The sequence below is a fragment of the Eschrichtius robustus genome, chromosome 10, assembly GCF_028021215.1.
Source record: "Eschrichtius robustus isolate mEscRob2 chromosome 10, mEscRob2.pri, whole genome shotgun sequence".
In the NCBI taxonomy this organism is placed as follows: domain Eukaryota; kingdom Metazoa; phylum Chordata; class Mammalia; order Artiodactyla; family Eschrichtiidae; genus Eschrichtius; species Eschrichtius robustus.
Genome location: NC_090833.1, coordinates 13,745,652 through 13,761,417, shown reverse-complemented (window position 1 = coordinate 13,761,417; position 15,766 = coordinate 13,745,652). Strand labels below are relative to the sequence as shown.

The 15,766-nt window shown below is 34.9% G+C and overlaps 1 protein-coding gene across 5 annotated transcripts in view; it reads left to right on the top strand.

Moving 5' to 3' along the window:
• The window catches only part of CNTRL (centriolin), an 85,379-nt gene that overhangs the window by 19,428 nt on the left and 50,185 nt on the right, over positions 1 to 15,766 (top strand). For 4 of the 5 annotated variants that reach the window (XM_068553833.1, XM_068553832.1, XM_068553829.1 and 1 more), the window contains exons 7-11: positions 3,496 to 3,692; positions 9,776 to 9,895; positions 10,886 to 11,114; positions 12,467 to 12,576; positions 14,557 to 14,751. In XM_068553833.1, coding sequence (XP_068409934.1) covers positions 3,496 to 3,692; positions 9,776 to 9,895; positions 10,886 to 11,114; positions 12,467 to 12,576; positions 14,557 to 14,751 — 851 coding nt within the window. The remainder of the gene's footprint in view (positions 1 to 3,495; positions 3,693 to 9,775; positions 9,896 to 10,885; positions 11,115 to 12,466; positions 12,577 to 14,556; positions 14,752 to 15,766) is intronic. The other variant, XM_068553831.1, reaches the window with a different exon arrangement.

Below are 15,766 nucleotides of genomic sequence, written 5' to 3'. Positions count from 1 at the left end.
TGCAGGGTGGCATCATAGCATCCCTGAGAAGCGTCCAACCTGGGGAGGGTAGAGTCAGGGCAGGCTTCTCAGAATGGTTTTTAAAACTAAGACCTGGAGGATGCAAAATAGGCCAGTAGGAGATAGAGGAAGACAGTTCCAGGGAGAAGGTGTGAATAAAAGCCTGCAGGTGGAAAAAGTTTTCGACAAAATTCAACACCCATTTATGATAAAAACCCTCCAGAAAGTAGGCATAGAGGGAGCTTACCTAAACATAATAAAGGCCATATATGACAAACCCACAGCCAACATCATTCTCAATGGTGAAAAACTGAAACCATTTCCTCTAAGATCAGGAACAAGACAAGGTTGTCCACTCTCACCACTGTTATTCAACATAGTTTTGGAAGTTTTAGCCACAGCAATCAGAGAAGAAAAGGAAATAAAAGGAATCCAAATCGGAAAAGATGAAGTAAAGCTGTCACTGTTTGCAGATGACATGATACTATACATAGAGAATCCTAAAGATGCTACCAGAAAACTATTAGAGCTAATCAATGAATTTGGTAAAGTAGCAAGATACAAAATTCATGCACAGAATTCTCTTGCATTCCTATACACTAATGATGAAAAATCTGAAAGAGAAATTAAGGAAACACTCCCATTTACCATTGCAACAAAAAGAATAAAATACCTAGGAATAAACCTACCTAAGGAGACAAAAGACCTGTACGCAGAAAACTATAAGACACTGATGAAAGAAATTAAAGATGATACAAACAGATGGAGAGATATACCATGTTCTTGGATTGGAAGAATCAACATTGTGAAAATGACTCTACTACCCAAAGTAATCTACAGATTCAATGCAATCCCTATCCAACTACCAATGGCATTTTTCACAGAACTAGAACAAAAATTTTCACAATTTGTATGGAAACACAAAAGACCCCGAATAGCCAAAGCAATCTTGAGAAAGAAAAACGAAGCTGGAGGAATCAGGCTCCCGGACTTCAGACTATACTATAAAGCTACAGTAATCAAGACAGTATGGTACTGGCACAAAAACAGAAATATAGATCAACGGAAGAGGATAGAAAGCCCAGAGATAAACCCACGCACCTATGGTCACCTTATTTTTGATAAAGGAGGCAAGAATATACAATGGAGAAAAGACAGCCTCTTCAATAAGTGGTGCTGGGAAAACTAGACAGCCTCATGTAAAAGAACGAAAGTAGAACACTCCCTAACACCATATACAAAAATAAACTCAAAATGGATTAAAGACCTAAAGGTAAGACCAGACACTATAAAACTCTTAGAGGAAAACATAGGCAGAACACTCTATGACATAAATCACAGCAAGATCCTTTTTGACCCACCTCCTAGAGAAATGGAAATAAAAACAAAAATAAACAAATAGGACCTAATGAAACTTAAAATCTTTTGCACAGCAGAGGAAACCATAAATAAGACAAAAAGACAACCCTCAGGATGGGAGAAAATATTTGCAAACGAAGCAACTGACAAAGGATTAATCTCCAAAATATACAAGCAGCTCATGCAGCTCAATATCAAAAAAACAAACAACCCAATCCGAATTGGGCAGAAGACCTAAATGGACATTTCTCCAAAGAAGATATACAGATTGCCAACAAACACATGAAAGGATGCTCAGCACCACTAATCATTAGAGAAATGCAAATCAAAACTACAATGAGGTATCACCTCACACCAGTCAGAATGGCCATCATCAAAAAATCTGCAAACAGTAAATGCTGGAGAGGGTGTGGAGAAAAGGGAACCCTCTTGCACTGTTGGTGGGAATGTAAATTGATACAGCCACCATGGAGAGCAGTATGGAGGTTCCTTCAAAAACTAAAAATAGAACTACCGGGGCTTCCCTGGTGGCGCAGTGGTTGAGAATCTGCCTGCTAATGCAGGGAACACGGGTTTGAGCCCTGGTCTGGGAGGATCCCACGTGCCGTGGAGCGGCTGGGCCCGTGAGCCACAATTACTGAGCCTGCGCGTCTGGAGCCTGTGCTCCGTAACAAGAGAGGCCGCGATAGTGAGAGGCCCGCGCACTGTGATGAAGAGTGGCCCCCGCTTGCCACAACTAGAGAAAGCCCTCACACAGAAACGAAGACCCAACACAGCCATAAATAAATAAATAAATACTTAAAAAAAAAAAAAAAGAAGTGAATCTGGAAAGACAAACTTAAATAACACAATCTGTGACTCGTTTTTAAAAAAAAAAAAAAAAAATAGAACTACCATACGACCAAGCAATCCCATTACTGGGCATATACCCTGAGAAAACCATAACTCAAAAAGAGTCATGTACCACAATGTTCATTGCAGCTCTGTTTACAATAGCCAGGACATGGAAGCGACCTAAGTGTCCATCGACAGATGAATGGATAAAGAAGATGTGGCACATATATACAACGGAATATTACTCGGCCATAAAAAGAAACGAAATTGAGTTATTTGTAGTGGGGTGGATGGACCTAGAGTCTGTCATACAGAGTGAAGTAAGTCAGAAAGAGAAAAGCAAATACCGTATGCTAACATATATATATGGAATCTAAAAAAAATGGTTCTGAAGAACCTAGGGGCAGGACAGGAATAAAGACTTAGAGAATGGGCTTGAGGACACAGGGAGGGAGAAGGGTAAGCTGGGACGAAGTGAGAGAGTGGCATGGACATATACACACTACCAAATGTAAAATAGATAGCTAGTGGGAAGCAGCCGCATAGCACAGGGAGATCAGCTTGGTGCTTTGTGACCACCTAGAGGGGTGGGATAGGGAGGGTGGGAGGGAGACACAAGAGGGAGGAGATGTGGGGATATATGTATATGTATAGCTGATTTACTTTGTTATAATACAGCAGCAACTAACACACCATTGTAAAGCAATTATACTCCAACAAAGATGTTAAAAAAAAAAAAAAGCTTGCAGGTGAGACTAGGCATCACAGATCTGAAGAAGTGGAATCGTTTCGGAAATGTATGCTTGAAAATGAGACTGGAGAGGGAGTTCGGGACCAAATCATGAAAACTCTTGTCAGTTCTTTATGTAAGCTTTTTGGATCCTATGCTAAGCATCATAGGAAGCCTTTGAAGGATTTTTAAGATAACATAGTATTTTATTTTGCAAACATGCTTGCAGCATCCTTTAAAGTGTAATTACTAATATCAAATAAAATATTGCATGTTTTTTCTAGGAGACCTGGAAAAAATATCATTTATCAACACAATAATTGAATTAAATACTTGGAATTAAAGTGTTGTCTTTTAAAATTGTTATCCACATGGTAATACCTTCTTACCTCTTAATAGAAATCACTTTCTAGCTCAAAATAATCTTTTTTTCCAAAACCATAGTGAATAATTTTAAAAGTAGAATTGTATATATACTATTCTAAGACTTATTTTGCTATTATTCGAGAAATAGTCTTACGTTTCTTCAAATAGAAAATATAATGATCAATAAACTATTAAATTTGTACTAGCAGAAGAGGTAGAAAGACTGGAAAGAGACCTGGAGAAGAAGGTGATGGAAACTGAAGAGCTTAAAAGCAAACAAACAAGGTTCCTCGAGGAAATTAAAAATCAAGATAAGTTGAACAAATCATTAAAAGAGGAGGCCATGTCACAAAAACAGAGCTGTGAGGAGCTAGAGAGTAACCTAAACACGAAAAATGAACTGGTAAGTCCGTATTTTACATTGCCTTGACTATATTCTCTTGAAATAGAAAATTCTTTGTTCTTAGGTCTGAAAACACAACTTCCTGACTATAAAATGGGGAAGATGTGGTTTAACAGAAATATGTGCAACAGGTTTGACAGGTTGTAGTTGACTGCACACTGTATGGTATGGCTGCCCAAAAGATGCATACTGTCTTGAGCCGTGAAAGTATGATACCCAGAACAAGTGAGGAAGATGAAGCCCCACACCATGGGGAGCTGGTTAGACTGCCCTTAGATGTCTGTATTTTTTTAAACAACAACACTGTTGGTGAGACTGTATGTTGGCAAAAACTTTTAGAAAGCAATTTGGCAAAATTATCCAAATTTAAATGGATGTACCCTATGTCCTATATATTGGAAATATTGTATATAATATTTATATTATTTATTGGTTATTATGTAATAGTTACAGTATAATATAATATATATTTCTAATAATATAGTCTGTAGAAATGGTAGCAAGAATGTATAAAGATATTATATATGTAGATACATGCATATATGTATATAAATATACATATACACATATATATAGAAGGACATTGACTACATTATTGTCTATATTAGCAAAATATTGAGAATAACTAAAATGTCCCTCAGTGGATATCCATGTGGTAGAATAATAGTGTTCTCATCAAAGGAAGGTAGAGCTGTATATCCTCATATGGAAAGATGTCTAACATGTATTGCTATATGAAAAAAGGCAAGCTGTATATCAAGTATGGTCCTATATATAAAGGAAGTATATATAATAGTATAGGTATGTGTAAGTCAAATGGTAGAATGTATACCAAATTCTTGACAGCAGTTATTTTAGGGGAGTAGAATTATAGAGCACTTTCAAATTGCCATATATGCCATATATCTTTAATGTTTAAATTTTAAATAATTTGGCTTTACGGTTGAATAGGTAGAAAAGGTATTTTAAAAGAGAAAGATTTAGACAGACTAGATAGCATGTCTTCAGAAGGTACCTGACCCAGAGGCTTCAAAGGTCTTGAGACCATGTCTGAGGAGTGGCCAAAGCAACAGGGGTGTCCAGGCTGGAGAAGAGGAGACCCAGCGAGCTGTGACGATTGCCTTCAGATAGTCAAAGGACTGTTTCATGGAAGAGGGACTGGAGTTATTGATGAAGGTACCAAGAGATAAAATTAAGAAATGGCAAATAGAATTATAGGAAAACAGTTTTTCATTTAGTAATGAAGAAGAAATCTGTATAATAGCTGTCTTGAGATAAAATGTGATAACTCTGGAATGTGTTTGCTATCACTGAAACAGGCCATGTGCTCAGGGTTTAGGGAAAAGATAAAAAAAAACATTGGTCAGGGAGATGGACTAAATCACCTTAAAAGCCCTTTTCAACCTAGATAATTTGATTCTGTAAAATTATTAGTCTACTTTCCTTGAAGAAAAAAATAGCTATTGGTACTCTTTTCTTTTTCTTTTGACAGTTCTTTTTCTGATCTGTGCATAACTTAGAGAATTGTATTTCTCATATAATTAATAGAATCCTTGATACAGTTATCTTTTTTTTTTTTTGGCATCCCCCTTTCAAGATTGGCATTCTGGCTTAATTACTTGATTTGTTGACGAGAATTCTGCCTAAGCACTTACATTTTTAAGCAAGAAAAAAAAGCGTTCCCTCCTCTGTATAGAGAGGGAAATTGTTACTTGAAATCCAGATACTACTTAATTACCTCTTTCTTGAGCTCTTCTTTTTCAGGGGGACATGATAAAAGACAGGGCAGCTTTCCCAGCTCTGTTAGTCAAACATTCGGAGCATTTGTGGCTTCCTTCATATGCCTCTTATTTGAAGGTAGTTTTCAAATATGTCTGCTGTATTCTGAAGGCATATTATATATGATGTTAATAATCCAGTGATTATCAATGGTCTTATAATATGCATAGATCTGTTGCACTCCATTCCATAATAGAGTGGATTGATGAGTAATTAAATCATTGAAGACATATTACAATCAGTTTTATTTTAGCAGTGAACTCTTTGTGCCATCACTTAACAGTTGTATTTAAAATACAAAAATAAAACAGTACTTAAAATAAACACAGTACTTACTTTGGTATCACTTGATATTTGTGAACATTTAATAAATTTTCCTGAGTTATTGATCTTTTTTGTAGTGTAGAATTCATCTTGTATTATTAAGACAAAAAAACATTATGATTTCCGTATGCTGACTCCCTGGTGCACGTTAAGTCAACCCATTGAAAGTCATGGCAAAATATTTTATTTTATATTTGTGTGCTATCCCAAAATTATGGATTATTATAGTTGCCTAGTTTTCTCTTTTGTTCGTTTATTATGTTGATATGTTTATGTTGTAAATAAATGTTTTGTAAATTGTCAACAGTTTTTGTTCGTTTTTTTTCCTGGAACTGTTTTCAGTTAGAAGACAGACTGTGCTCTTTTTGAGTCATTATGTTACTTTTATCATTAAGTATTTAAGAACACTTTATATACAAAGTTACTATATGTTTATTATAACAAATTCAGACAACACAAATGTATGTAGTAGAAAATGAAGGTTTCACTCTTCCCCTGCCCCATTCCTTGGAGGTTAATATGTATCCTTTTTGTTTTCTATGCTTATACAATATATATGTAATTACATAGTATATATGTAATTAAATATATTTTTTTTGAATGTTTTGTGATTTAAAAAAATTTCGCTATATATTTTTTAAAATTCTGCCATCTTAATTTTTACAAAACAGTATATCATTGGACAGCTGTCCAAGTTAAAAAAATACATTCACGTGTACATGTGTGCACACATATATGCACACACACATAAATTCTTTTCAAAGTCTATATTATGTTCCACTATACGGATTTTTCATGATTTATTTAACCTCTTATTGATGAATATTTAAGTTGCTTCCACTGTTTTGTTATTAGAAACAATACTATAGAGAAAATATATATATATACCTTATGCATTCATGCTAGTAATTCCTTAGCATAATCACTATAAGTTTTAAATTTTTAAATTTTGATAGCTATTAATGTTACCCCTCAAAAAGCTTATAACTGCTTCACACTTCTATAGCAGTGGGTGAAAGAGCCCAATCCCCCACTTGATAGTATTATTTTGAACATGTAAATAGGATAGAAAAAAATGGAATCTCATTGCTTTAATTTCGCATTTCTTTAGGTATTGGAGAGCTGAGTACTGCATATGTATTTCTTAGCTATTTTGTATTTCTTCTTCAAATTCATATTGTTTTGCCAGTTCTTTTATTATTCTAAAGGACTATTCTATGTTAAAAAAAAAAAAGAATTCTGTGTCTTATTCTAAGAGCCTACATTTGAAAAACATTTTCCATTATCTTATGCAGAATATCTGGTGATAATATCACCTATAGTTGTATAATGTTTTCTAGTTTCATATAATAATTCCTCATGTAGTAAGTCAATTAACTTATAAATGAAGCATAGTAACATTGAAGGAAAACTTCTGGTGTCCATTTAACCTGTAATAGTCCCCCTCTCCTGCCACCAACAAATGTTAACTTTAATATTAATGTTATTCATTGTCTTTTTGCAAGTTATTTAAACTCCTGTTCTTGTTTCCTCATTTTTAAAATGAGGATGATTTACCTGTCCTGCCAGCCCCACAGAGTTGTGAGGACTAAGTGAGGTTATGAATGTGAAAATGATTTGAAATGAATCAAGCTAAGTAATGGAAGGTGGTAAATATGAAACTCCATTAGAATGATGATAAAATGTGTCCATGTAAGAATAATGCAGGTATTAATAACCATATCTTCCTAAGGTAAGTTGTCAGTAAAGAGCAGCTTATGTTGTTATAGCCTCACTCTCTAGAATTCTCCAGGTGATGGTATCTGTTTGCTTCTTTCTCCTTTTAGCCCTTGTTTTGGTTTCTTGCAGACCCTTTTCTGCTGATTCTTTATTCTTCCTTAAAGGTAGTTTGTTCAGGACTGAATTGTATACTGTGTTTTTCATGGTTTGCATGAAAACTTGTATTAATATCCTTATATACATTTTAAGTTTTGAAACTGGCTTGCCTTTTGAGAAATGTGCTTGTGTGTATGTATAATTTTTTTTAATGATTGTTTACATAGGAGAGTGAATTTGAATGTGGGGGAAAGAATTTGTATCATTTTTCCTATTGGTAAATATGTTAACTGCAGTCAGCTCTTGATTATCCACAGCTAATACTGTAACTAGCCTACTTTCCCGTGCTTTGACTCCCAATTTGCTCCCATTTATGCATTTCTTCAAAGGACATTTATTGAATGCTTACTATATGCTAAGCCTACTGCTGTAAAAAACACAAAGGTACTTTAAGATGCACAGAGTATTCATTATTAAAGTTGAGCCTTGAACAACACAGGGGTTAGTCCACGTATAACTTATAGTTGGTCCTCAATATCCTTAGTTCCTCGGCATCCACAGATTCAACCAACCACCGACTGTCTAGTACTATAGTACTTACTATTGAAAAGTATGTGTAAGTGGACCTGCTCAGTTCGAACCCACATTGTTCAAGGGTCAATTGTATTTGCCTGCGGAGACCAGTCCCTATAGCCTCCATGGTTCAGTCACATTTGCCTTTGTTTGTCCCTGCTGCCACTGATCTTTAGGGAGAGAAGCCCAAGATTAGTTGACATTGTTGGTTGTGAGTTGCCTTCTGGAGACTCAGGGACTTGTGAGCATTCAGTGAAAGCATCAATGTGGGTAATGTGCTTGACACCCTGCAGCAGGACATCGAAGGCAGTGTAGTATAATAGAGTGTCGGATTTGAAATCGGGAAACTTGGAACTGAACTCTGCCTCTTCCACTACCAGCTGTGCAATTGGACAAGTAATTTAACCTCTCTGTACAGCTTTTATCATCTCATAGGGTAGTTGTGAAGATTCAGTGAGATAGCATATGTCAGATGCTTAGCATGGTGTCTGGCATACAGTGAGTAGTCAGAATTACCTGTTATCCAGGTTAGCCTTACTTCCACTCGGATGGATAATCAGGAGGTGACTGAAAGCTAAATCGTGCACGACTTTGATTTCACGGTCCTTGTAAAATGTTCATGTTTGTTTATGTTTTATTTTCTTCAGCTTGCATTTTTATATTAAAGAAGTTTTTCTGCATGCCTTTTTTTTGTCTGGTATCTATTGTCAGACGCTGGGGGGAATGAAGAAGCAGAAATCACTTAGTGGACCTTTGAAATGAACTCAAGGGTTGGTTTAGTAGAAAGGGGACTGGTACTGGTAGTTAATAAAATATTTAACTTCTGCCACTAACCTAACTATGTAACTTTTGACAAGTCAGTTCACCAATCTGGGACTCAGTTTCTTTATTTATAAATTCAGAGGGTTAGATTAGATGATTTTTCTTCTAGCTCCTAAAATTTCTAAGAATAACTAAAAAGTTGTAATTACAGTAGGATTACTTTATTAAAAATTTAATGTCCCATATTTGGATCTGATTGAGCTTATTCACATCCCTTATCCTCCATTACAAAGAATAATGTTCTGAACACTTAAAACTGAGATGCCATTAGCCAAAATACTACAGCAACATCAGTACAACAATTAAAACCGATCTCCTATTTTCATCCTTCTTACTCCTTCTAATGTCAAATATCATTTCTATCCATGATTTGAAACTATCATGAGTCAGTTAAATAAATTAGTACCAGTTATTGGGAAATCAGGAAGCAGGTACTTAGTAGACTAGTTACTTAAAAATAATTGATACAGAGTTATTTTCACGTTTGGATAAAGCAAATTTAAATGATTTTTAAAACTTTTGTTCATTGTATCCTGAAATAACATATAAACTTCAAAGGTCTTTTATGTGATCTCTTATGAAATGATAATTTTGTATTTCATTCTTTGTAATACTTTAGAATTAAGATAAAATGCTCTTAATGTTATTCTATTTGCTGTGAGATTTTTAAAAATCTAATTATCAGTTATGATTAGAACTTGCCACACCACTGTACCTTTATACTAACTTACTGAATCTATGTGTTGTTTCATATCAAATTGGGCCAATAGCTAAGACAGAAGACCATGGAACTAACTCGAGCATGTCAGAAACAGTATGAACTGGAACAGGAATTGGCTTTTTATAAAATTGATGCTAAATTTGAGCCACTAAATTATTATCCATCAGAGGTGAGTTATTTTGATTTCGTAGTAATCCACAGTTAAAGCCAGCATAGAATGGGGCAGGGGAGGGCAGGGTGGTGGAGATGTTCAAATGATTTTATCAATAACCACTCCATGTTTTTCTTATGAAGATATCAGCAGAGTATTTTGGTTGAATCTGTGAATTATTTGGCTCAGTGAGGTAGAGCAGTGTCCAAAAGAGGGTAAAAGCCCCGAGAGGATATTTGCCCACATCCATATTCGTAACCATAAGCAGCCCTTCTAATCCTCAGTTACCTCACTCAAGAGTGTGGTTGATCAGCTTCCTTAAGTCCAAACCTCCAGGAAAAGTGCACTGCCTGCTTCAGTGACCATGGAATAGACATCTTCCTACATTGTTTTTTCAATAATCAGTGGGTTCACTATTAGTCAACCATTATTTGTACAAATACCATAAATGCCACTGCAACAGGGAACTGTTTAACTTCCAAGCTTCAGTCAATATCATGTAAAATAATATATGATAATAAAATATCATATCAAATATGATTTAGTAAAAATTTAGTATTTAGTAGATACTAAATACTAAATTTTTACGAAAAACTATTTTAGTAAAAATTCAACATTTAAAATTTATTAGACTGAGATTTTACTTATATGTCAGCCAAGAAACCAAAATAAAACATGTAGATTTCTGATTTGAGAGATACAGCAGTGCTAAAAACAACAACAACAACAACAACAAAAAACACATAACTGTAGGCACTTCCTTAGTCAATCCAGCTCACTCTTCGAGGATAGGAGGAGTAAGCCTTTTGAGACCATTTTTTGTTCTAGTTCCTTTTTAGTACATTAAGAATAAGATAAAAGAATTATATATATATTTTAACTTCTGTGTATGTAGGATTACTATTTAGGCAATTCTGTGATATATTCTTCATTAATATAATGAATAATGTCACTCAACTGCGTAACAGTTACTTATTAATTCATAAGATTTATTTATTTTGTTTTTAGTATGTTGACATTGATAAAGCCCCAGACGAAAGCCCTTACATTGGCAAATCCAGATACAAGAGAAATATGTTTGCCACAGAGAGTTATATTACCAATAATGCCCAGCTAGTAGAGATCAAGAGGATGGATCCAGATGAAGGGGAACAACTTAGAAATGAACATGTGAACTTGAGAGCCCATACGCCACTGGACACACAACTGGAAGACAAAGAAAACAAAATAAGTGCAGGTTAAAAAAAGTTACTTTAAATTCTTTAAAAATACAAAAGAATTGAATATATAAGCAAATTTTGTTTTTTAATTCTTCTAGTTAAACATGCTGAAGTTCTTTATTATATTGTTGTTTGCATGAGATGTCTAAAACAAAAGCAGCGATTCATTGAGCAGATTATTTTTTAATGATTCCTGTTATGAAGAATGGGGTTTTTGACCGTTATTTGATAGCAGCATGTCCAAGGGCTCCAAGAATGCTTAAATTTCGTCCTGCCAACAGGTGGTTCTCACCATTGGACTTACACATTGACAGGCATAATTAGTAATAATTGAAGCAAGTAAAGTTATTGATTCCTATACATGTCGCCAAAACCTAAAGCAGTGCTTTGGATAAAGTGGATCAGTGCACTCTCCTTAGGCTTAGGCCTGAGGCTGGCCTCTGACTCTTCTTGATCTGTCCCACACTCCACCTCGTCAACCGCACCACCCCCCCCCCAAGTCATCTAATTCAAGGAATCTTACCACTTCCTGGCAACTCACAAAGAGGAAGAAATCAGTCCAAGGGGACACTTAGAGACCTTCCAAGTGGCAAACTTTGGACACACTTCCCCACTTATCTGTATGCATATGGCGGAAGGAGAAAGCAGACCTGAGTTCATTCATCTCACTAGTAATCATGGCCCATTATGGGGATCTCAAGCAATGAGATTAGTGGCCCATCTTCTCTTGGTTGGCAGCTAAATGGAATACATGGAAGGCCAATAGAGGTTGACTTGGAAAGGGGAGAAAAGAGGCCGAGTTGTCCGTGCCTGCGTATACTGTATGCAAGGCTCTGGAAGGGGAAAGCGAAACTAAATCACACCAGCTTCAAGGGGCTCATAGTTTTATAGGAGGCAGGGAGGGAGAGAGAAATCAGGAATTTGAGGTGGAAAGTCACTGATTTGGGATTACCAAATCAGTAGTGAATTTCTTGATATTGAATCCCATCATAAAGCATTTGCCTCTAACACAGGTTTTTGTTTAATACTCTAAACCTAATTATAACTTAGTGACATGTAAGCACATATTTACAAATAAAATCCTTATTCTTTCAAAAGAGTTCTTTAATGTTGGGAGTATCAAGTAGAGCCTCTTTTATGTTAGGAATTTTACAAATAAATGGATCAATTATAGCTCTATGGCATATCATGAAACTATTCTAGAGATTAACTAATAGAGAGGAAAACAATCATAAGAAATTACTTGTTTTTATTCCTGTGTTGTATAATTGCAGAATTTAATTGGAGGAAGTTATTGCTAAGAAAAAGGTAGAAATTTGAGAATTCAAGATTTTTCTTGTGTGTGTGTGCATGGTTTTTAAATTTGCAGCACAAGCTCGACTATCAGAACTGCATGATGAAATAGAAAAGGCAGAACAACAAATTTTAAGAGCTACTGAAGAATTTAAACAACTGGAAGAAGCTATACAACTTAAAAAAGTAAGTAAAAGTAAAGCTGCATTGCTAAGCGAAAATGCCAAAAATGAAATGTGTTTCCCTCTTCATAACCGTGTAAAACAATCTGTAAATCAGTGCTGCCTAATTAATTACGGAATAACAAATTTCAGAGTCAGATATGGTTCTAGCATTTTCCAATTTCATTTCCTTCCATTCAGGATGACATCCTATTAGCATTTTATAGAGTGTATAGATACACGTTACTTAACCATTTATGTAAAAAGATATATTCGGTCTACTCTATTATGAAAGTGTCCAATTTACCCAGGGAAGCTGCTTCCTAATACATCTCTCCTAATTTAATTAAGCACTCACCACCTTTAAGATCCTGGAACCTAGATTAAGAGCCAGAAAACACCTCTACAATGAACATTATTAAACATGAGCAGCAAAAATATAAATGATATAAAATATGGTATACAAAAAGATGATGTCATGAAGAAGCAAGCAGCTCAAACCCATGATGTAGTTGCCTAGGGAGAAAGTTCAGAAAAGGAAGTATTTTGACATTTTAGTTTTTAAGTAAGTAAAAGGTTTTAGTTATTTGCAACTTTTAAAAAATCAGTATTTCAAAATTGTGATGGTAATGTATTCATACCATAGTAGGAAGAAAAGAAGGTGAAGTCCAAATTATATATTCTTTTAAAAAGGTAACCCTGTGTTGTTAGTTTCAAATTATTTAGTAACTAGAAATTGATTCAAGTTTATATGGCAGTTGCTGACTGAGCTGGGCCCTGAGTAATGAAAAAAACAGATGTGTTCCTCTCTCATGGGCAGGAAATAGGCAAAAAATAAGTAAAAATCAGTTTAAAAGAAATGTATAGTTAAACAACATAAGTTCTAGGGGGGAAAAAAAAGAAAATTAGGAGAGACAGTAAAGAGGATGTAGATTGCCACAACCCACAAAGGCCTCACTGAGGAGGTGACATTTAGGCTGAGACCCAAAGGATGAAAAGGAGCCAGTGAGGCAGAATTAAGGGCAAGCATATTCCAGGCAGAGGTGACAGTGTGTGCAAAAGACTTCAGACTAAAGATTCCTCTGCAGGGTCAGGGAGAGTATAGTGGAAGATGAGGTTAAAGCTCATGCCAGGCATCATAGGCCATTTTAAGGGGTTTGAATCTTATTCTGAATGTAATGGGAAACCTTTGAAGGACTTTAGGTGGTAGCGTGGCTGATCCTATTTGTATTTTTATAAGGTCACTCTGGCTACTTGATGAGAGTGAAATGGGTTGAGAGAGATGGAAAAAATGGAGATGTGTACATCGGTTAGGAGGCTGTTGTTTAGTACAGGCAAGACATGATAATGGCTTGGACTACAAAGGTGATGGTGGACATGGAGAGAAAGAAGACTAGGTAAAATCTGGCAGTAGAATTGACAGGACTTAAAGATGGATTGAAAATGGGAGATGAGGTGGATGGAGCTATTAAGAATGATTTTAATAATTAAGAATGTTTTATAACAGTACTGGCGAAAGCTTTATATAGATAAATTGGTAGAAGTAAATAATGTACATAATTATTAAGTAAATGGATGCTTACAAAATGTGCTTGGAAAAAATAGTTATTTTAAATGAGTAAGTATAATATAGCCTAAATTTTTCATTACATTGTCAATTGGCTTGATATTCTAATACAAGGGTAAGTGCTATATAAAGTCAGCTACCATTAATATTATGGTTATTATTATTAATAATTTATAAATTGTTTATACTAAGATGACAACTTCATTTCTACCTGCTATTGTTTTATAAGCTTTTATAAAATAAATTTTCTACATATAATAAGGATAAAAGTATAAGATATGAATGGAGTGCCTAGGTATCACCTGCATTTTACTTTTATTATAAAAAAAAAACAGAGCATGGAATACCTTTTTAAATTGTACTAGTTGTTTTCTGTAAATTTGTAAATCAGTGTTGCTGTCCTCTGTTAATTGTGTGTTGGGGTGTGGGGGGAATTAGATTTCAGAAGCGGAGAAAGACTTTCTTTTCAAGCAGTTGAGTGGTAGGATACAACTTCTAAATAAATTACGCCAAGAAGCTCTGGATCTAGAAATGCAGATGGAAAAGCAAAGAGGAGAAATTGCTGAAAAGCAGAAGGAGATCAAGGACCTGCAAATAGGTATTGATAGTCTGGATTCCAAAGACCCAAAACATGTAAGTAAATGAAGAGATCTTTGGCTTGTTCTATGGGGATGAGCATATTGTTCTTTCTGGGTATCATGTCTCATCATTTTTAGCCTCAGAGTCCTTTCTGAAAATCTCTTTTAGTTTGATGCACAAATTTGAGTGATACATATGTTTATATGTGTGTGTGTATATATATAATATGAGTGTATGTATGTGTATTATATATATACATATGTGTGTATATACATACACACACACACATACATATAAAGTGTGTGTGTGTTTAAAACAAAACAACCTCGGGCTTGATGGAGGTAGCTTTCAGTAGAACAATTGATGAATGATATATTTATTTTTTTTAAGTAATTGAATTTCATTATATTTCAAATCAAGAGAAACCTGCTCTAAGGTGCTCTCCAAACCTCTTACTCTTTCTCTCTCCTTGTTTTATTTTCTTCTTTCTTAACAGCAAGGTGGCAAGATGGGAGAGCTGAGGGGGTTCAGAGTCCTTTTTCTACCTCTTCTTTAATCCTTTATGCAAATATTCCACTAAAGCTATTTGTTGTTTCATATTGTTTTGTTTTGTCCTTAAAAAGAAAACATTTCTCTAGAGTATGTCTTCCTAAAATGTGGCCAGAGGTGGTCAGGTGGCTGGATGATGGAGTTAGGTTCTTGTCTCTTTCTGTCTCTACTCTGAAAAGTCTTACTAATGGTTTATATTTTAGCCAATATTTGTAAAATAGAAGTAAGAATATTTCCTGCACATTTTACTGGTATACTTTGAATAATAAGGTTATTTAAAAAAAAAAAAACTTTAAAATCTCTGGATTATGAGAAACCATAGAATTTAACATGGTAAAGACAATGCACTATAATTGCTTTATGTACTTGACAAGTTATTTAGTTATCCCTTTAAACATTTTAGTAAAATATCATAGATACTTTTTGGAGGCCAGCTAATTTTGACAAAGGGTGACCATATCATCACAGACATAAGGTCTTTTCTAACAAAAGCCTAAGACTTAGTATTAAAATTGAAACC